At 46.6% G+C, this 15,000-nt stretch overlaps 1 protein-coding gene across 9 annotated transcripts in view; it reads left to right on the forward strand.

Moving 5' to 3' along the window:
• dlgap1b (discs, large (Drosophila) homolog-associated protein 1b) overlaps positions 1-15,000 on the forward strand; it is an 80,914-nt gene that overhangs the window by 43,797 nt on the left and 22,117 nt on the right. For 8 of the 9 annotated variants that reach the window (XM_081695774.1, XM_081695781.1, XM_081695773.1 and 5 more), the window contains 2 exons: positions 4,275-4,455; positions 6,103-6,361. In XM_081695774.1, the coding sequence (XP_081551900.1) occupies positions 4,275-4,455; positions 6,103-6,361 (440 nt within the window). The remainder of the gene's footprint in view (positions 1-4,274; positions 4,456-6,102; positions 6,362-15,000) is intronic. The other variant, XM_081695777.1, reaches the window with a different exon arrangement.

A 15,000-nucleotide genomic window follows, 5' to 3' on the forward strand; every position in this document is an offset into this window, starting at 1 on the left:
TTGTAGACTCAGCCTTTCAGAAAATGACCACGTGCCCCTTCATAGTGAAAAGCACACAGATATTGCTCCAGCCCCGCCCTTAACTGGGCGGGACCAATTCCGAGAACTGTGGGGGGGCGTCATCGGTGCGTGCCAGAGACGTCCCTCCCGAGCCGCTGAGTGGACTTCTCAGGGACCATTCTCAGCGTCCTGCCGATCGTGGTGGATGAGCCAAAGCCTGCGTCTCTGCACTACAGATGTGCTTTACCCTGCGCCAGGTTCCTGTCTGCTCTGGGACAGGGTGACCCCTCTACTCTTTTTGGTTCCTGTAGTTTCCTCTAATCGTGCAGTAATCCTGTCACTGTGCGCCTCGCCCCCCACACGCACGTATACGTATCCCAGCATTCTTAAGAGACGTATCATTTCTTATGAAATTCCTTCGTGTTCTGACACATTCAGAGCGCTACAGTGAAATCCTTTTGCTCACACCCCTTATTAAATATTCAAAGCTACATGGTTATATCAGAGGAATGATTTATGCTTTTATGGTTTGTTTTGAATTGTTATAGTACCATACTATAGTACCACCTATAGTATAGTAACGTATAGGAACATGTTCATGGAATCTCATGTTCAGCGTCTGCTAGGTCTTATCAGGTTACTTCTGGTTTTTTTGGTTTATTTTTGAAGCAAGGTAAGGACATGTAGAGGGAAGCTAGGTATCTCCTCACACACACACACACACACATTCCACGTGGAAAGGACATCTTTTTGCTTATGATTATGAGTGCTTGTGGATTTATATAATGTGCAGTGCTGCCTCATTACTGATCTGCAGCGTGTACCACCTGGGGGCGACCGCTTTTATTAGCGCTCCAGCTGACCTTGACTCACCTCCCCTACCTGACCGCACCTGCCTCCGTTTTAAGCTTAAGTGAGCAGATAAGTAGGAGTAATCTGTTTTTCTAACAGAGAGCGTTCCTTTTCTTTAATATGGATGCTGGCATGAATCGCACAGTATGTGAGAGGAACGCAGTAATATCTGAACTCCCACTGGAAGCCAGTGGAACTATTCTAACTGGTCTGTGAAATACGCTCCTAACTGTAACCGTACTAACTGTAACCTTACTAACTTAACCATGCTAACTGTAACCATACTATTACGCTACTAACTGTAACCATACTCGCTGTAACCTTAATAACTGTAACCTTACTCGTCCATAACGCCTCGTAACAGAGTTGCTGTGAATCTACATTAGTGAGCCCATGCTGGTCCAGTCTCTCCCAGAGCAGAATTAGGTTCAGTCTGGTCTCGTCACATTTCATCTCTCTCCTCCTGTCTCTCTCTCCTCTTGTCTGTCTCACTGTGTCTCTCTCTCCTCCAGTCTCTCTCTCTGTCTTGTCTGTCTCCCCCTTGTCTCTCTCGCCCTGTCTCTCTCCTGTATCTGTTCCCATCTCCCCCATGTCTCTCTCCTCCTGTCTGTCTCCATCTCCCTTGCCCTGTCTCTCTCCCATCTTTCTCCCCGTCTCTCTCCCCTGTCTCTCTCCCTGTCTCCCTGTCTCTCCCCCTGTGTCTCTCCCCCTGTGTCTCTCCCTGTCTCTCTCTCCCCCTGTGTCTCTCCCTGTCTCTCTCTCCCCCGTCTCTCTCCCCGTCCATCTCTCCCCCTGTCTCTCTCCCCATCTCTCTCTCCCCGTCCTTCTCTCCCCGTCTCTCTCCCCGTCTCTCTCCCTGTCTCTCCCCGTCTCTCTCCCCGTCTCTCTCTCCCCCTGTCTCTCTCCTCGTCTTTCTCTCCCCGTCCTTCTCTCCCCGTCTCTCTCTCCCCCTGTCTCTCTCCCCGTCTCTCTCTCCCCGTCCTTCTCTCCCCGTCTCTCCCCCATCTCTCCCCATCTCTCTCCCTGTCTCTCCCCATCTCTCCCCATCTCTCCCCGTCTCTCTCTCCCCCTTTGTCTCTCCCTGTCTCTCCTCCCTGTCTCTCTCCCCGTCTCTCTCCCTGTCTCTCTCCCCATCTCTCTCCCCGTCCATCGCTCTCCCTGTCTCTCCCCCCTGTCTCTCCCCCTGTCTCTCTCCCTGTCTCTCTCCCCGTCTCTCTCTCCCCGTCCATCTCTCCCCGTCTCTCTCCCTGTCTCTCTCTCTCCCCGTCTCTCTCCCTGTCTATCTCTCCCCCTGTGTCTCTCCCTGTCTCTCTCTCCCCTGTGTCTCTCCCTGTCTCTCCCCCTGTCTCTCTCCCCGTCCATCTCTCTCCCTGTCTCTCCACCGTCTCTATCCCTGTCTCTCCCTCTGTCTCTCCCCCTGTCTCTCTCCCTTTTTCTCTGCCCTCTTCATTCCTTACTCCACTGAATCATTTCTCCCTGCAGTAACTACACTCTATTTTAAGAGCCACATTCATAATTAAGATGTTACAGATATAAAAGGACAGAGTCAGTGTGTGTGTGTGTGTGTGTGTGTGTGTGTGTGTGTGTGTGTGTGTGTGTGTTTGTGTGTGTGTGTGTGTGTGTGTGTGTGTGTGTGTGTGTGTGCACAGTAATACGTTCAAATGTACTCCCCCAAATTCTTGTATGGTTGTTTCACAAACATACTGTGTTCATTGTTGTTGTATTCCATGGGAATCATGTTGTAAGGAAAGGTATGAATACGTAACCCGATACTACTACATACTAATATGTAACCTGATATTAGCCTTACTTATTCTGCAAGTTTTATGAATTAGTAATTGTGAAATTATGTTAATGACATGGTCTTACTGGATCATTTGAAGCGCATTACGTGGTCTAAGAGCAATGCAGTCCAGCAAACACACCCAGATCTGGAAACATTCAAAACCAAGATTAAGGGACAGTAACAGGCAAGCGTAAGAATGAGAGAGGTGCCACTCTGTCACTGCATGATGGACACACACACACACACACACACACACGGTATCTGAGATCTGAGGGTAGGGCTTGTATCAGGGAACACACAGTCCAAACCCGGGCTGAGCGGGTACCAGCTGCGATCCTGGAGCCATGTGAGACTCTGAGCATGAAGCTTAACCTCAGGTTTCTCAGGGCTACCTGGATATGACACACAGCCACCCTCGCCGCACACCATCTGAAATCAGGAATCAGGAACTGAGATCATCTGAAAACCACCTGCCTAATATTGTGTAGGTCCCCTCGCGCCTCACTCAGACAGAGGCATAGAGGCATACACTCCATCTAGTGCCAAGACATCAGCAGAAGCTCTTTTAAGTCTTGTAAGTTGTGAGGTGTCCTGTGAGGTCCTGTAAGTTGCGAGATGTCCTGTGAGATCCTGTAAGTTGCAAGGTGTCATGTGAGGTCCTGTAAGTTGCAAGGTGGGGCATCCATGGATCGGATTTGTTTTTCCGGCATATCCCACAAATGCTCAATCAGATCAAGATCTGGTGAATTTGGAGGCCAAGTCAACACCTTGAACTCTTTCTCATGTTCCTTGTACCATTGCTGAACATTTTTTGCAGTGCGGCAGGGTGCATTATCCTGCTGAAAGAGGCCACTGCCGTTAGGGAAAACCTTTGCCACTTGAAGTGGTGTACTTGGTCTGCAACAATGTTTAAGTGAGTGATGTTTGTCAAAGTAACATCCACACGAATGCTAGGACCCAAGGTTTCCTAGCAGAACACTACCCAGAGCGTCACACTGCCTCCTGGTACCACCTCTTCCCCAGATAAGTGATGCATACCGCACCTGGCCGTCCAAAGGATGTAAAAGAAAATATCACTCATCAGACAAGACCACCACCTTTTATTGCTCCTCAGTCCAGTTCTGCTACTCACATACCCACTGTAGGTGCTTTAAGCGATGGACTGGGGTCAGCTTAGGCACTCTTGCCAGTCTGTGGCTGTGGCCTCCTATGCAGCAAGCTGTGATGCACTGTGTGTTCTGACACTTTTCCATCATAGCCAGTATTAATCTTTTTCCAGCTATCTGTGCTACAGTAGCTCTTCTGTGAGACTGGACCAGTCGGGCTAATCTCTGCTCCCCACGCGCATCAGTGAGCCTAAGGCATCCTGGCTCACGTACGTCCCACCGTGTGACAGGTGCCACGGTAATGAGATCAATGATCTCTACAAGAAATTCACCTGCCCACGGTGCCAATGATGTGGCCAGTCGGCGTACCGCGCGTATCACTTTGAAACTCACGTTCATTCAGGATAGTCGACGGTGTTTCTCTACGTGTGCTGCTACTTCTACATTCAGAACATCCCTCTCTCTCTCTGTCTCTCTCTCTCTCTCTCTCTCTCTCTCTCTCTCTCTGTCTCTCTGTCTCTTTTCTCTAGGATCAGCACAGAGACCCACTCTCCCAAACTGCAGATTCGGAGCCACAGCTACCTGCGAGCGGTGAGTGAGGTGTCCATCAACCGCAGTTTGGACAGCCTGGACCCAGCAGGCCTTCTGGCTTCGCCCAAATTCCGCTCCCGAAACGAAAGCTACATGCGTGCCATGAGCACCATCAGCCAGGTTGGTCCTCCATGCCCTCCGCCCCCTCCGCCCCCCGACGGGTGGGGGCTCGCAGTGGGTCAGCGTCTGAGCGCGGCGCCCATCCGAGGGGGGCCTTCCTCCGTGTCTCCTCTCCCTCAAAGGGGTGCAGGGGGGAGGAAAAAAAGGCGGAGGAGCAGGCGTAGCCGGGCGGAGGCGCGACGCCAGCGCTGACAGCACACGCTGGCCTCGCTCCACCTGCCGAGACCAGCCCATCTGCTTCTGCGGACCTCTCTGGAGGTCTGAGCGTTCGGACGCCGTGACCCTGATCGGATCAGTAGAGCTCTGAGATGGCAGAGACGAGGGCATGTGAGATGTGGCGGCGGTGAGGGTTGTGCAGCTGTACAGGGTGCCAGGGACAATGAGACCGGAGAGAATGCTGGGAGATTATAGGTGAGTTTCCATTTGGCAGCAAATAGACAGCAGTTTAACCTTTTAGAGAATTGGCCCTCATTTCAGGCTGAGCAAACACACAGCCTCTGGGTGTGTGTGTGTGTGTGTGTGTGTGTGTGGTATGCGATGAAATTACCAATGTTAACAGGTGAGGATAACAAAAGAAAAGAAACCAGTTTCACACCTGGTGCTTCTGCCCTGTTTGCAAAGACTTCCTGACTGGAAGTATTTACTGTGTGTGTGTGTGTGTGTGTGTGTGTGTGCGTGTGTGTGTGTGTGAGTGAATGTGTGAGTGCGTGTGTGTGTGTGTGTGTGTGTGAGAGAGAGAGAGAGAGAGAGAGAGAGGGAGTGTTTGCATGTTCCTGTGGGCATAATATTTACACATTTAACTACAGCCAGATAAGTTTGATCAGCGAGCCTTTCTGTGTGGAATCTCTGGAGTCTCTAGGTGTCCAGTCAAAACATCCAAAATCCCCAAATCCCAAATTCCCACTGTCAGTTTTCCTGCTTCCCAAAACTCACTACCCTTCTGTCTCGCAAGTAGCAATGTGCAAATCTCCAAGCACAGGTTCCCACCCTTACACTCTCTCAAAATCGCCCAATCACAAACCTGAAGCCTTTCTGAAATGCTCTTCTGAGCCTCCAATCACAGTGCGTGTTTTTGGATGAGGCCCCGCCTTCTCTCACCCGGGATTCTTTTCCTCCCCTCTGCACTGTCTGCCCTCCATACAGAGACTGTGATCTCATCTCATGCACTGTAAAAACATCCTTAAGAACTGAAGGATTGTAGTGACCTTTTTACAGCTCAGTAGGACTTACATGAGCGTCCTAAAAATGAATAACGTCAGAAACGTTGAGTGAACAGATGTAAACAGTTATACTGTACAGTTTGGTCCTTAATGTAGGGATTACAACATTTGTGAAAAAGTGTTGAGGTGTTACTATGATCAAAGCCTGTTAGTCTATTCTAATTTTGTCATATTTTCTTCACTTTAATAAGAGACATGATTGGGGGACATTCAAATAGGTGCTTCAGAAACCAAAACAAGACCAGTGGTATTTAATATCAGTCCCTGATTTCCGAATGTGTGTTTTATCATAAAAACCAAATCGTCTTCCCTTTCAAGTAAGAATGTCTAACTCTTTGTTAACTTAATACTTTGTTTAAACTAAAGCAAACAAAGCTAGACGGCGAAGTACTGCTGTAAAACTATGACTCGGTGTCTCCCCCTGCAGGTGAGCGAGGTTGAAGTGAACGGGAAGATCGAGGCCGTGTGTGAGAGCGTCTTCAGTGAGATGGAGTCCCAGGCTGTGAAAGCCCTGGACCTGCCTGTTTCCGGAAGCTTCCGCATGCGCAGCCACAGCTATGTGCGCGCCATCGAGAAGGGCTGCTCACACGACGAAGACAAGGAGGAGGAGGGTGGGCGTGTAGCACGGCAGACCATCTCACCACCCCGCACCACCACCACAGTCCGCACTATACAGAGCAGCACAGGTAAACCACATCCCATACCGCTGTTAGAACTACAGCTGTAGTACAGTCCGAGCTACAGCTAAACCACATCCCATACCGCTGTTAGAACTACAGCTGTAGTACAGTCTGAGCTACAGGTAAACCACATCCCATACCGCTGTTAGAACTACAGCTGTAGTACAGTCTGAGCTACAGGTAAACCACATCCCATACCGCTGTTAGAACTACAGCTGTAGTACAGTCTGAGCTACAGGTAAACCACATCCCATACCGCTGTTAGAACTACAGCTGTAGTACAGTCTGAGCTACAGCTAAACCACATCCCATACCGCTGTTAGAACTACAGCTGTAGTACAGTCTGAGCTACAGGTAAACCACATCCCATACCGCTGTTAGAACTACAGCTGTAGTACAGTCTGAGCTACAGCTAAACCACATCCCATACCGCTGTTAGAACTACAGCTGTAGTACAGTCTGAGCTACAGCTAAACCACATCCCATACCGCTGTTAGAACTACAGCTGTAATACAGTCTGAGCTACAGGTAAACCACATCCCATACCGCTGTTAGAACTACAGCTGTAGTACAGTCTGAGCTACAGCTAAACCACATCCCATACCGCTGTTAGAACTACAGCTGTAGTACAGTCTGAGCTACAGGTAAACCACATCCCATACCGCTGTTAGAACTACAGCTGTAGTACAGTCTGAGCTACAGCTAAACCACATCCCATACCGCTGTTAGAACTACAGCTGTAGTATAGTCTGAGCTACAGGTAAACCACATCCCATACCGCTGTTAGAACTACAGCTGTAGTACAGTCTGAGCTACAGCTAAACCACATCCCATACCGCTGTTAGAACTACAGCTGTAGTACAGTCTGAGCTACAGCTAAACCACATCCCATACCGCTGTTAGAACTACAGCTGTAGTACAGTCTGAGCTACAGCTAAACCACATCCCATACCGCTGTTAGAACTACAGCTGTAGTACAGTCTGAGCTACAGGTAAACCACATCCCATACCGCTGTTAGAACTACAGCTGTAGTACAGTCTGAGCTACAGCTAAACCACATCCCATACCGCTGTTAGAACTACAGCTGTAATACAGTCTGAGCTACAGGTAAACCACATCCCATACCGCTGTTAGAACTACAGCTGTAGTACAGTCTGAGCTACAGGTAAACCACATCCCATACCGCTGTTAGAACTACAGCTGTAGTACAGTCTGAGCTACAGGTAAACCACATACCATACCGCTGTTAGAACTACAGCTGTAGTACAGTCTGAGCTACAGCTAAACCACATCCCATACCGCTGTTAGAACTACAGCTGTAGTACAGTCTGAGCTACAGGTAAACCACATCCCATACCGCTGTTAGAACTACAGCTGTAGTACAGTCTGAGCTACAGCTAAACCACATCCCATACCGCTGTTAGAACTACAGCTGTAGTACAGTCTGAGCTACAGCTAAACCACATCCCATACCGCTGTTAGAACTACAGCTGTAGTACAGTCTGAGCTACAGCTAAACCACATCCCATACCGCTGTTAGAACTACAGCTGTAGTACAGTCTGAGCTACAGCTAAACCACATCCCATACCGCTGTTAGAACTACAGCTGTAATACAGTCTGAGCTACAGGTAAACCACATCCCATACCGCTGTTAGAACTACAGCTGTAGTACAGTCTGAGCTACAGGTAAACCACATCCCATACCGCTGTTAGAACTACAGCTGTAGTACAGTCTGAGCTACAGCTAAACCACATCCCATACCGCTGTTAGAACTACAGCTGTAGTACAGTCTGAGCTACAGCTAAACCACATCCCATACCGCTGTTAGAACTACAGCTGTAGTACAGTCTGAGCTACAGGTAAACCACATCCCATACCGCTGTTAGAACTACAGCTGTAGTACAGTCTGAGCTACAGCTAAACCACATCCCATACCGCTGTTAGAACTACAGCTGTAGTACAGTCTGAGCTACAGCTAAACCACATCCCATACCGCTGTTAGAACTACAGCTGTAATACAGTCTGAGCTACAGGTAAACCACATCCCATACCGCTGTTAGAACTACAGCTGTAGTACAGTCTGAGCTACAGCTAAACCACATCCCATACCGCTGTTAGAACTACAGCTGTAGTACAGTCTGAGCTACAGCTAAACCACATCCCATACCGCTGTTAGAACTACAGCTGTAGTACAGTCTGAGCTACAGGTAAACCACATCCCATACCGCTGTTAGAACTACAGCTGTAGTACAGTCTGAGCTACAGCTAAACCACATCCCATACCGCTGTTAGAACTACAGCTGTAGTACAGTCTGAGCTACAGGTAAACCACATCCCATACCGCTGTTAGAACTACAGCTGTAGTACAGTCTGAGCTACAGGTAAACCACATCCCATACCGCTGTTAGAACTACAGCTGTAGTACAGTCTGAGCTACAGGTAAACCACATCCCATACCGCTGTTAGAACTACAGCTGTAGTACAGTCTGAGCTACAGGTAAACCACATCCCATACCGCTGTTAGAACTACAGCTGTAGTACAGTCTGAGCTACAGCTAAACCACATCCCATACCGCTGTTAGAACTACAGCTGTAGTACAGTCTGAGCTACAGCTAAACCACATCCCATACCGCTGTTAGAACTACAGCTGTAGTACAGTCTGAGCTACAGGTAAACCACATCCCATACCGCTGTTAGAACTACAGCTGTAGTACAGTCTGAGCTACAGGTAAACCACATCCCATACCGCTGTTAGAACTACAGCTGTAGTACAGTCTGAGCTACAGCTAAACCACATCCCATACCGCTGTTAGAACTACAGCTGTAGTACAGTCTGAGCTACAGGTAAACCACATCCCATACCGCTGTTAGAACTACAGCTGTAGTACAGTCTGAGCTACAGGTAAAGCACATCCCATACCGCTGTTAGAACTACAGCTGTAGTACAGTCTGAGCTACAGGTAAAGCACATCCCATACCGCTGTTAGAACTACAGCTGTAGTACAGTCTGAGCTACAGCTAAACCACATCCCATACCGCTGTTAGAACTACAGCTGTAGTACAGTCTGAGCTACAGGTAAACCACATCCCATACCGCTGTTAGAACTACAGCTGTAGTACAGTCTGAGCTACAGCTAAACCACATCCCATACCGCTGTTAGAACTACAGCTGTAGTACAGTCTGAGCTACAGGTAAACCACATCCCATACCGCTGTTAGAACTACAGCTGTAGTACAGTCTGAGCTACAGGTAAACCACATCCCATACCGCTGTTAGAACTACAGCTGTAGTACAGTCTGAGCTACAGGTAAACCACATCCCATACCGCTGTTAGAACTACAGCTGTAGTACAGTCTGAGCTACAGCTAAACCACATCCCATACCGCTGTTAGAACTACAGCTGTAGTACAGTCTGAGCTACAGCTAAACCACATCCCATACCGCTGTTAGAACTACAGCTGTAGTACAGTCTGAGCTACAGCTAAACCACATCCCATACCGCTGTTAGAACTACAGCTGTAGTACAGTCTGAGCTACAGCTAAACCACATCCCATACCGCTGTTAGAACTACAGCTGTAGTACAGTCTGAGCTACAGGTAAACCACATCCCATACCGCTGTTAGAACTACAGCTGTAGTACAGTCTGAGCTACAGGTAAACCACATCCCATACCGCTGTTAGAACTACAGCTGTAGTACAGTCTGAGCTACAGGTAAACCACATCCCATACCGCTGTTAGAACTACAGCTGTAGTACAGTCTGAGCTACAGCTAAACCACATCCCATACCGCTGTTAGAACTACAGCTGTAGTACAGTCTGAGCTACAGGTAAACCACATCCCATACCGCTGTTAGAACTACAGCTGTAGTACAGTCTGAGCTACAGGTAAACCACATCCCATACCGCTGTTAGAACTACAGCTGTAGTACAGTCCGAACTACAGCTAAACCACATCGCATACCGCTGCTAGAACTAGACCTGTAGTACAGTCCGAACTACAGGTAAACCACATCCCATACCGCTGTTAGAACTACAGCTGTAGTACAGTCCGAACTACAGCTAAACCACATCCCATACCGCTGTTAGAACTACAGCTGTAGTACAGTCCGAGCTACAGGTAAACCACATCCCATACCGCTGTTAGAACTACAGCTGTAGTACAGTCCGAGCTACAGGTAAACCACATCCCATACCGCTGTTAGAACTACAGCTGTAGTACAGTCTGAACTACAGGTAAACCACATCCCTTATCGTTGTTAGAACTACAGCTGTAATACAGTCTGAACTACAGGTAAAACACATCTCATACCACTGTTAGAACTACAGCTGTAATGCAGTCTGAACTATACAAAGTAGCACAGGTAAATTACATGCCATATTACATGCTGCTATTACTACAATCATATTGCAGTCACAACTATATAGTGTAACACAGTACAGTAGGCTACATTCTACACTAACTGTCAGAAATATACAGAGTAGTTCAGGTATTCACAAAATAATACTGTAGCTTGAACTATATAGAGTTATACTAAATACAACAGAGCTACAGCTGTGAACAGAGTAGTACAGTTATACTAAATTGAATACTATTGCTCTTACTGTTGTTACTGTACTTGCGCAACATAGGTAATAGCACAGGTAAGAACTTCACAGCTCCCATCATTCTCTCGGCATCCTCTGATGTGTGAACTACACGGAGGAACAGAGGTTATTGTGGTAAAGACCACAGCTGTTCAGACAGCATCTACCGTCATCAGGCATCTACCTCCAGCACTCATACTTCTCTCCACTATTAGAATGGTTGACTTCTCACGCAGTATCTCCCAATCAAGTGCACACACACACACACACACATGCAAACAAACAACCAGCGTACATACATACACAGGCGCGCACACACACACACACACACACACACACATGCAAACAAACAACCAGCATACATACATACACAGGCGCACACACACACACACACACACACACACACAACCAGCAGAAACACGTGCTGTAACGTGCGAGAAACTGGCAGATGCTTGCAGATAAGATGGGAAGTGTCTTTCCTGAACACACTGTGATCCAAACATGCAGTCAGAAAACAGGCAGTAGTCAAAAAGTAATCAAAAGTACAAAGGGGCAATTACAAAGTCAGTAGACGAGGTAGAAGAGGGTCAGAATGGGGTGAAACGGGGTTATAAACCTGAAAGAAGTTGAGAAAACATGAGAAAACCCGCTTTGTACTCTTGGAGCAAACCATGTCAATACTTCGCAATGTAAAGAGGTGTGGCTTTAGTACACTGAGCTGATACTGATAACTGGTGAGCATCAGAAGGCCAGAAAGCACAATGGAGGCAGCTGATTCGATGAGACAGGGGATGTGATCTCCAAATGTTGAACATGAGTGATGAGAATTAGAGTTCTGATGTGCAGAGCTGGAGAGTGGCATGACGTGCACGTCCACACACACAACACACACACAGTGTCATGTAATTGCAGAAATTTGCATTATAATTTTTTATTTCACTATATTATTATGCTCACTATCAGTTAGTCATAGCAATTTACCAAACATTGGGAGGTGATATTAAAAAGGCATATAGCAAGAGAGCTATTCACATAGCATAGTTCTGTAAGAGGTAAGCTAAGAGTTCTGTAACTAAGGTACAGTTCTAAGAGTTCTGTAACTGAGGTACAGTTCTAAGAGTTCTGTAACTGAGGTACAATTCTAAGAGTTCTGTAACTGAGGTACAATTCTAAGAGTTCTGTAACTGAAGTACAGTTCTAAGAGTTCTGTAACTGAGGTACAGTTCTGAGAGTTCTGTAACTGAGGTACAGTTCTAAGAGTTCTGTAACTGAAGTACAGTTCTAAGAGTTCTGTAACTGAGGTACAGTTCTGAGAGTTCTGTAACTGAGGTACAGTTCTAAGAGTTCTGTAACTGAAGTACAGTTCTAAGAGTTCTGTAACTGAGGTACAATTCTAAGAGTTCTGTAACTGAAGTACAGTTCTAAGCATTCTGTAACTGAGGTACAGTTCTGAGAGTTCTGTAACTGAGGTACAGTTCTAAGAGTTCTGTAACTGAAGTACAGTTCTAAGAGTTCTGTAACTGAGGTACAGTTCTAAGAGTTCTGTAACTGAAGTAGTTCTAAGAGTTCTGTAACTGAGGTACAGTTCTGAGAGTTCTGTAACTGAAGTACAGCTCTAAGAGTTCTGTAATTGAGGTACAGTTCTAAGAGTTCTGTAACTGAAGTACAGTTCTAAGAGTTCTGTAACTGAGGTACAGTTCTAAGAGTTCTGTAACTAAGGTACAGTTCTAAGCTAGCTACTTACATAATAGCTCTAAGCAAAAGTAATTTTGTGCATGTCTAAGATAAAATGCAAATGTTTAAAATCTCAGAGAGAGACAGACATTAAGAGAGGAGAGAGATGGAGAGAGAAACAGAGAGTGACAAAAGAGAAGAGAGAGAGAGAAAGAGAATAAATGAGAGAATGCAGAACATCTTAAAGACATTGCTTCATCGATAATGCAAGCACAGTGCGTTAGTGCAGAATGTGCATACGCCGTGTTTGGGATGTGAAGGGAATATGGTGCTAATGTTTGTGCCCTTTGGGGAGTGTTCAGTGTCCCGGCATTGGCTGGTCACACGCTCACCTTCCCAAACCCTCACCTGGGCTGTGAGTCCTTCCTCCGGAGCTCGGCTATGTTTCAGAAGAGCTTGCACGTGCCACGTGTGGTAAACGTTTCTGGATGACTGATACTCAGGGTGAAGTGTAGCACTGCGGGACATTTTGAGTGACTCACCCCTAGAGCCAATCAATGTACGGCACAGAGGTTCGCCTGCACGTGGGGTTCTTTTGTACGGGAGGACAGAGAGATACAGGGAGGGACGCACTTCTATCTTTGTCTACTTCCAGCGTCCACACACCTTCCTTTTCTCGCTTTCTAAAAACGTAATGGTTCCTTAGTTCTGTTTTTGCATAATAAGTGTCACATGCAGTGTAACGACAGCACTTGATAACATTTGGCTGGTGTTTGTATCACGTCGTCGTCCAGTCAGGGCTGGTTTGTGTTAACGGTTTTTGTGCTGTCATGCCATGTTCCTCGGGGTTCAGCTGTCAAAGACAGTGAAATCCTGAAAGAATACATTTGTTATTTGCTGTTACGTGGTCCAGACATCCTGCAAAAAGGGGAGTAGATCTTGTAAAGGAGATTGTGTGTTTGTATGCAATTTTTTTGAACTGCTTCTCTGTTTCTGGATACCATCTGTCATTTTCTTGCGTGGAAAGCAGTACATCAGTCAGGCCTCACTGCAGACTCAGCACTCTGCTCCCCAACACACACACACACCACATGCAGTTTGATGTATACTTTTATTTACAAGTGCTTGAACCATCCCTGCATGTCTGGTTTTGTGCACCTTTAAATGATTTATAGTGGATCTTAGAGCCAAACAGGTGCTGTGTGGCATATCAGTCATTTCATGCTTAAAGCATCTCCCCCCCACACACACACGAGTCCCCTCTCACCTACCCTGCATACACAGTTATTTGATTAGCAGATCTGCTGTTGACACACCAGAAATCCAGTGGATTTAGAAGTCATTGCAATAAGACTTGGGTAGTCTGATTCCTGTGATGTAATATCCTTTCTTTAAGCATCCATCTGTCACCGTTATTTGCAAATATCTTTGAGAGATATTTATTACTGTACTGATGCCAAAGACAAAAGTAAAGACTAAAACCACATGATCAAACAATCAGCTTAATAGCTTTACTATGTGCATTCAGACAATGAACTAGTGCAAACTAAAAATAATCTGTTGGCTTTAGAAGTTCTATAATATAGTGGTTGGCATCCAGATCTTGCTATACGTTAAATGGGACAATAATATTGTTAGGATCAGAAAACTGGGTAATCCTCTATTAAAGTACATTACGTTGCGCTGCAGACGTAGTTATAGCAGGCAATGGATGTCAGCTTTTCCTTGTACCTCATAAACCTCAGGGAAACTAAGGCAGTTGTGGACACAACTTTGAACTGGGCAGTGTGACTAGGGTTAGTGAAGACTGCGTGAAAGGGCAGAGTGATAGATGCCAGTAACCCAACTGAGTCCTGCATTTACAACATGGTCCATATAATCATCAGTGATAGTGTTGATGGTCTAGTAATTACTGAAGAGAACTGAGGTCTAATGCAAGATAGCAGATGAGCATTAAAGCTTAAAGCATCAACATATATATTCATCTGTCAAATGAGACCAGCTCCAGGAAGATGGAAAAAGACATCACTGGTCATTGCATTCTGGATGTGTGTGTGTGTGTGTGTGTGTGTGTGTGTGTGTGCGTGTGCGTGCGTGTGTGTGTGAGCATGCACATATACATGAGGGTATTATTGTTTGATCTTGCAAATGTTCTTGCACACTTTCTTAGGTGGAATGGCTTTATTAAGCACAGTGAATCTCTCTCTCTCTCTCACACACACACACACACACACACACACACACACACACAAGTAAAATCAAAGACGAGGGAACTCGAAACTGCTGAGTTTATAGCAGGGATTAGAGTTTCAGGTGCACTTTCTTAATTGCAGTCATAGCGTTGTTCTGCCACAAGATGGTATTGTGAGCTACAACACAC

This window comes from Electrophorus electricus, chromosome 14, assembly GCF_041902795.1.
Source record: "Electrophorus electricus isolate QZ-2024a chromosome 14, ASM4190279v1, whole genome shotgun sequence".
NCBI classification, from domain to species: domain Eukaryota; kingdom Metazoa; phylum Chordata; class Actinopteri; order Gymnotiformes; family Gymnotidae; genus Electrophorus; species Electrophorus electricus.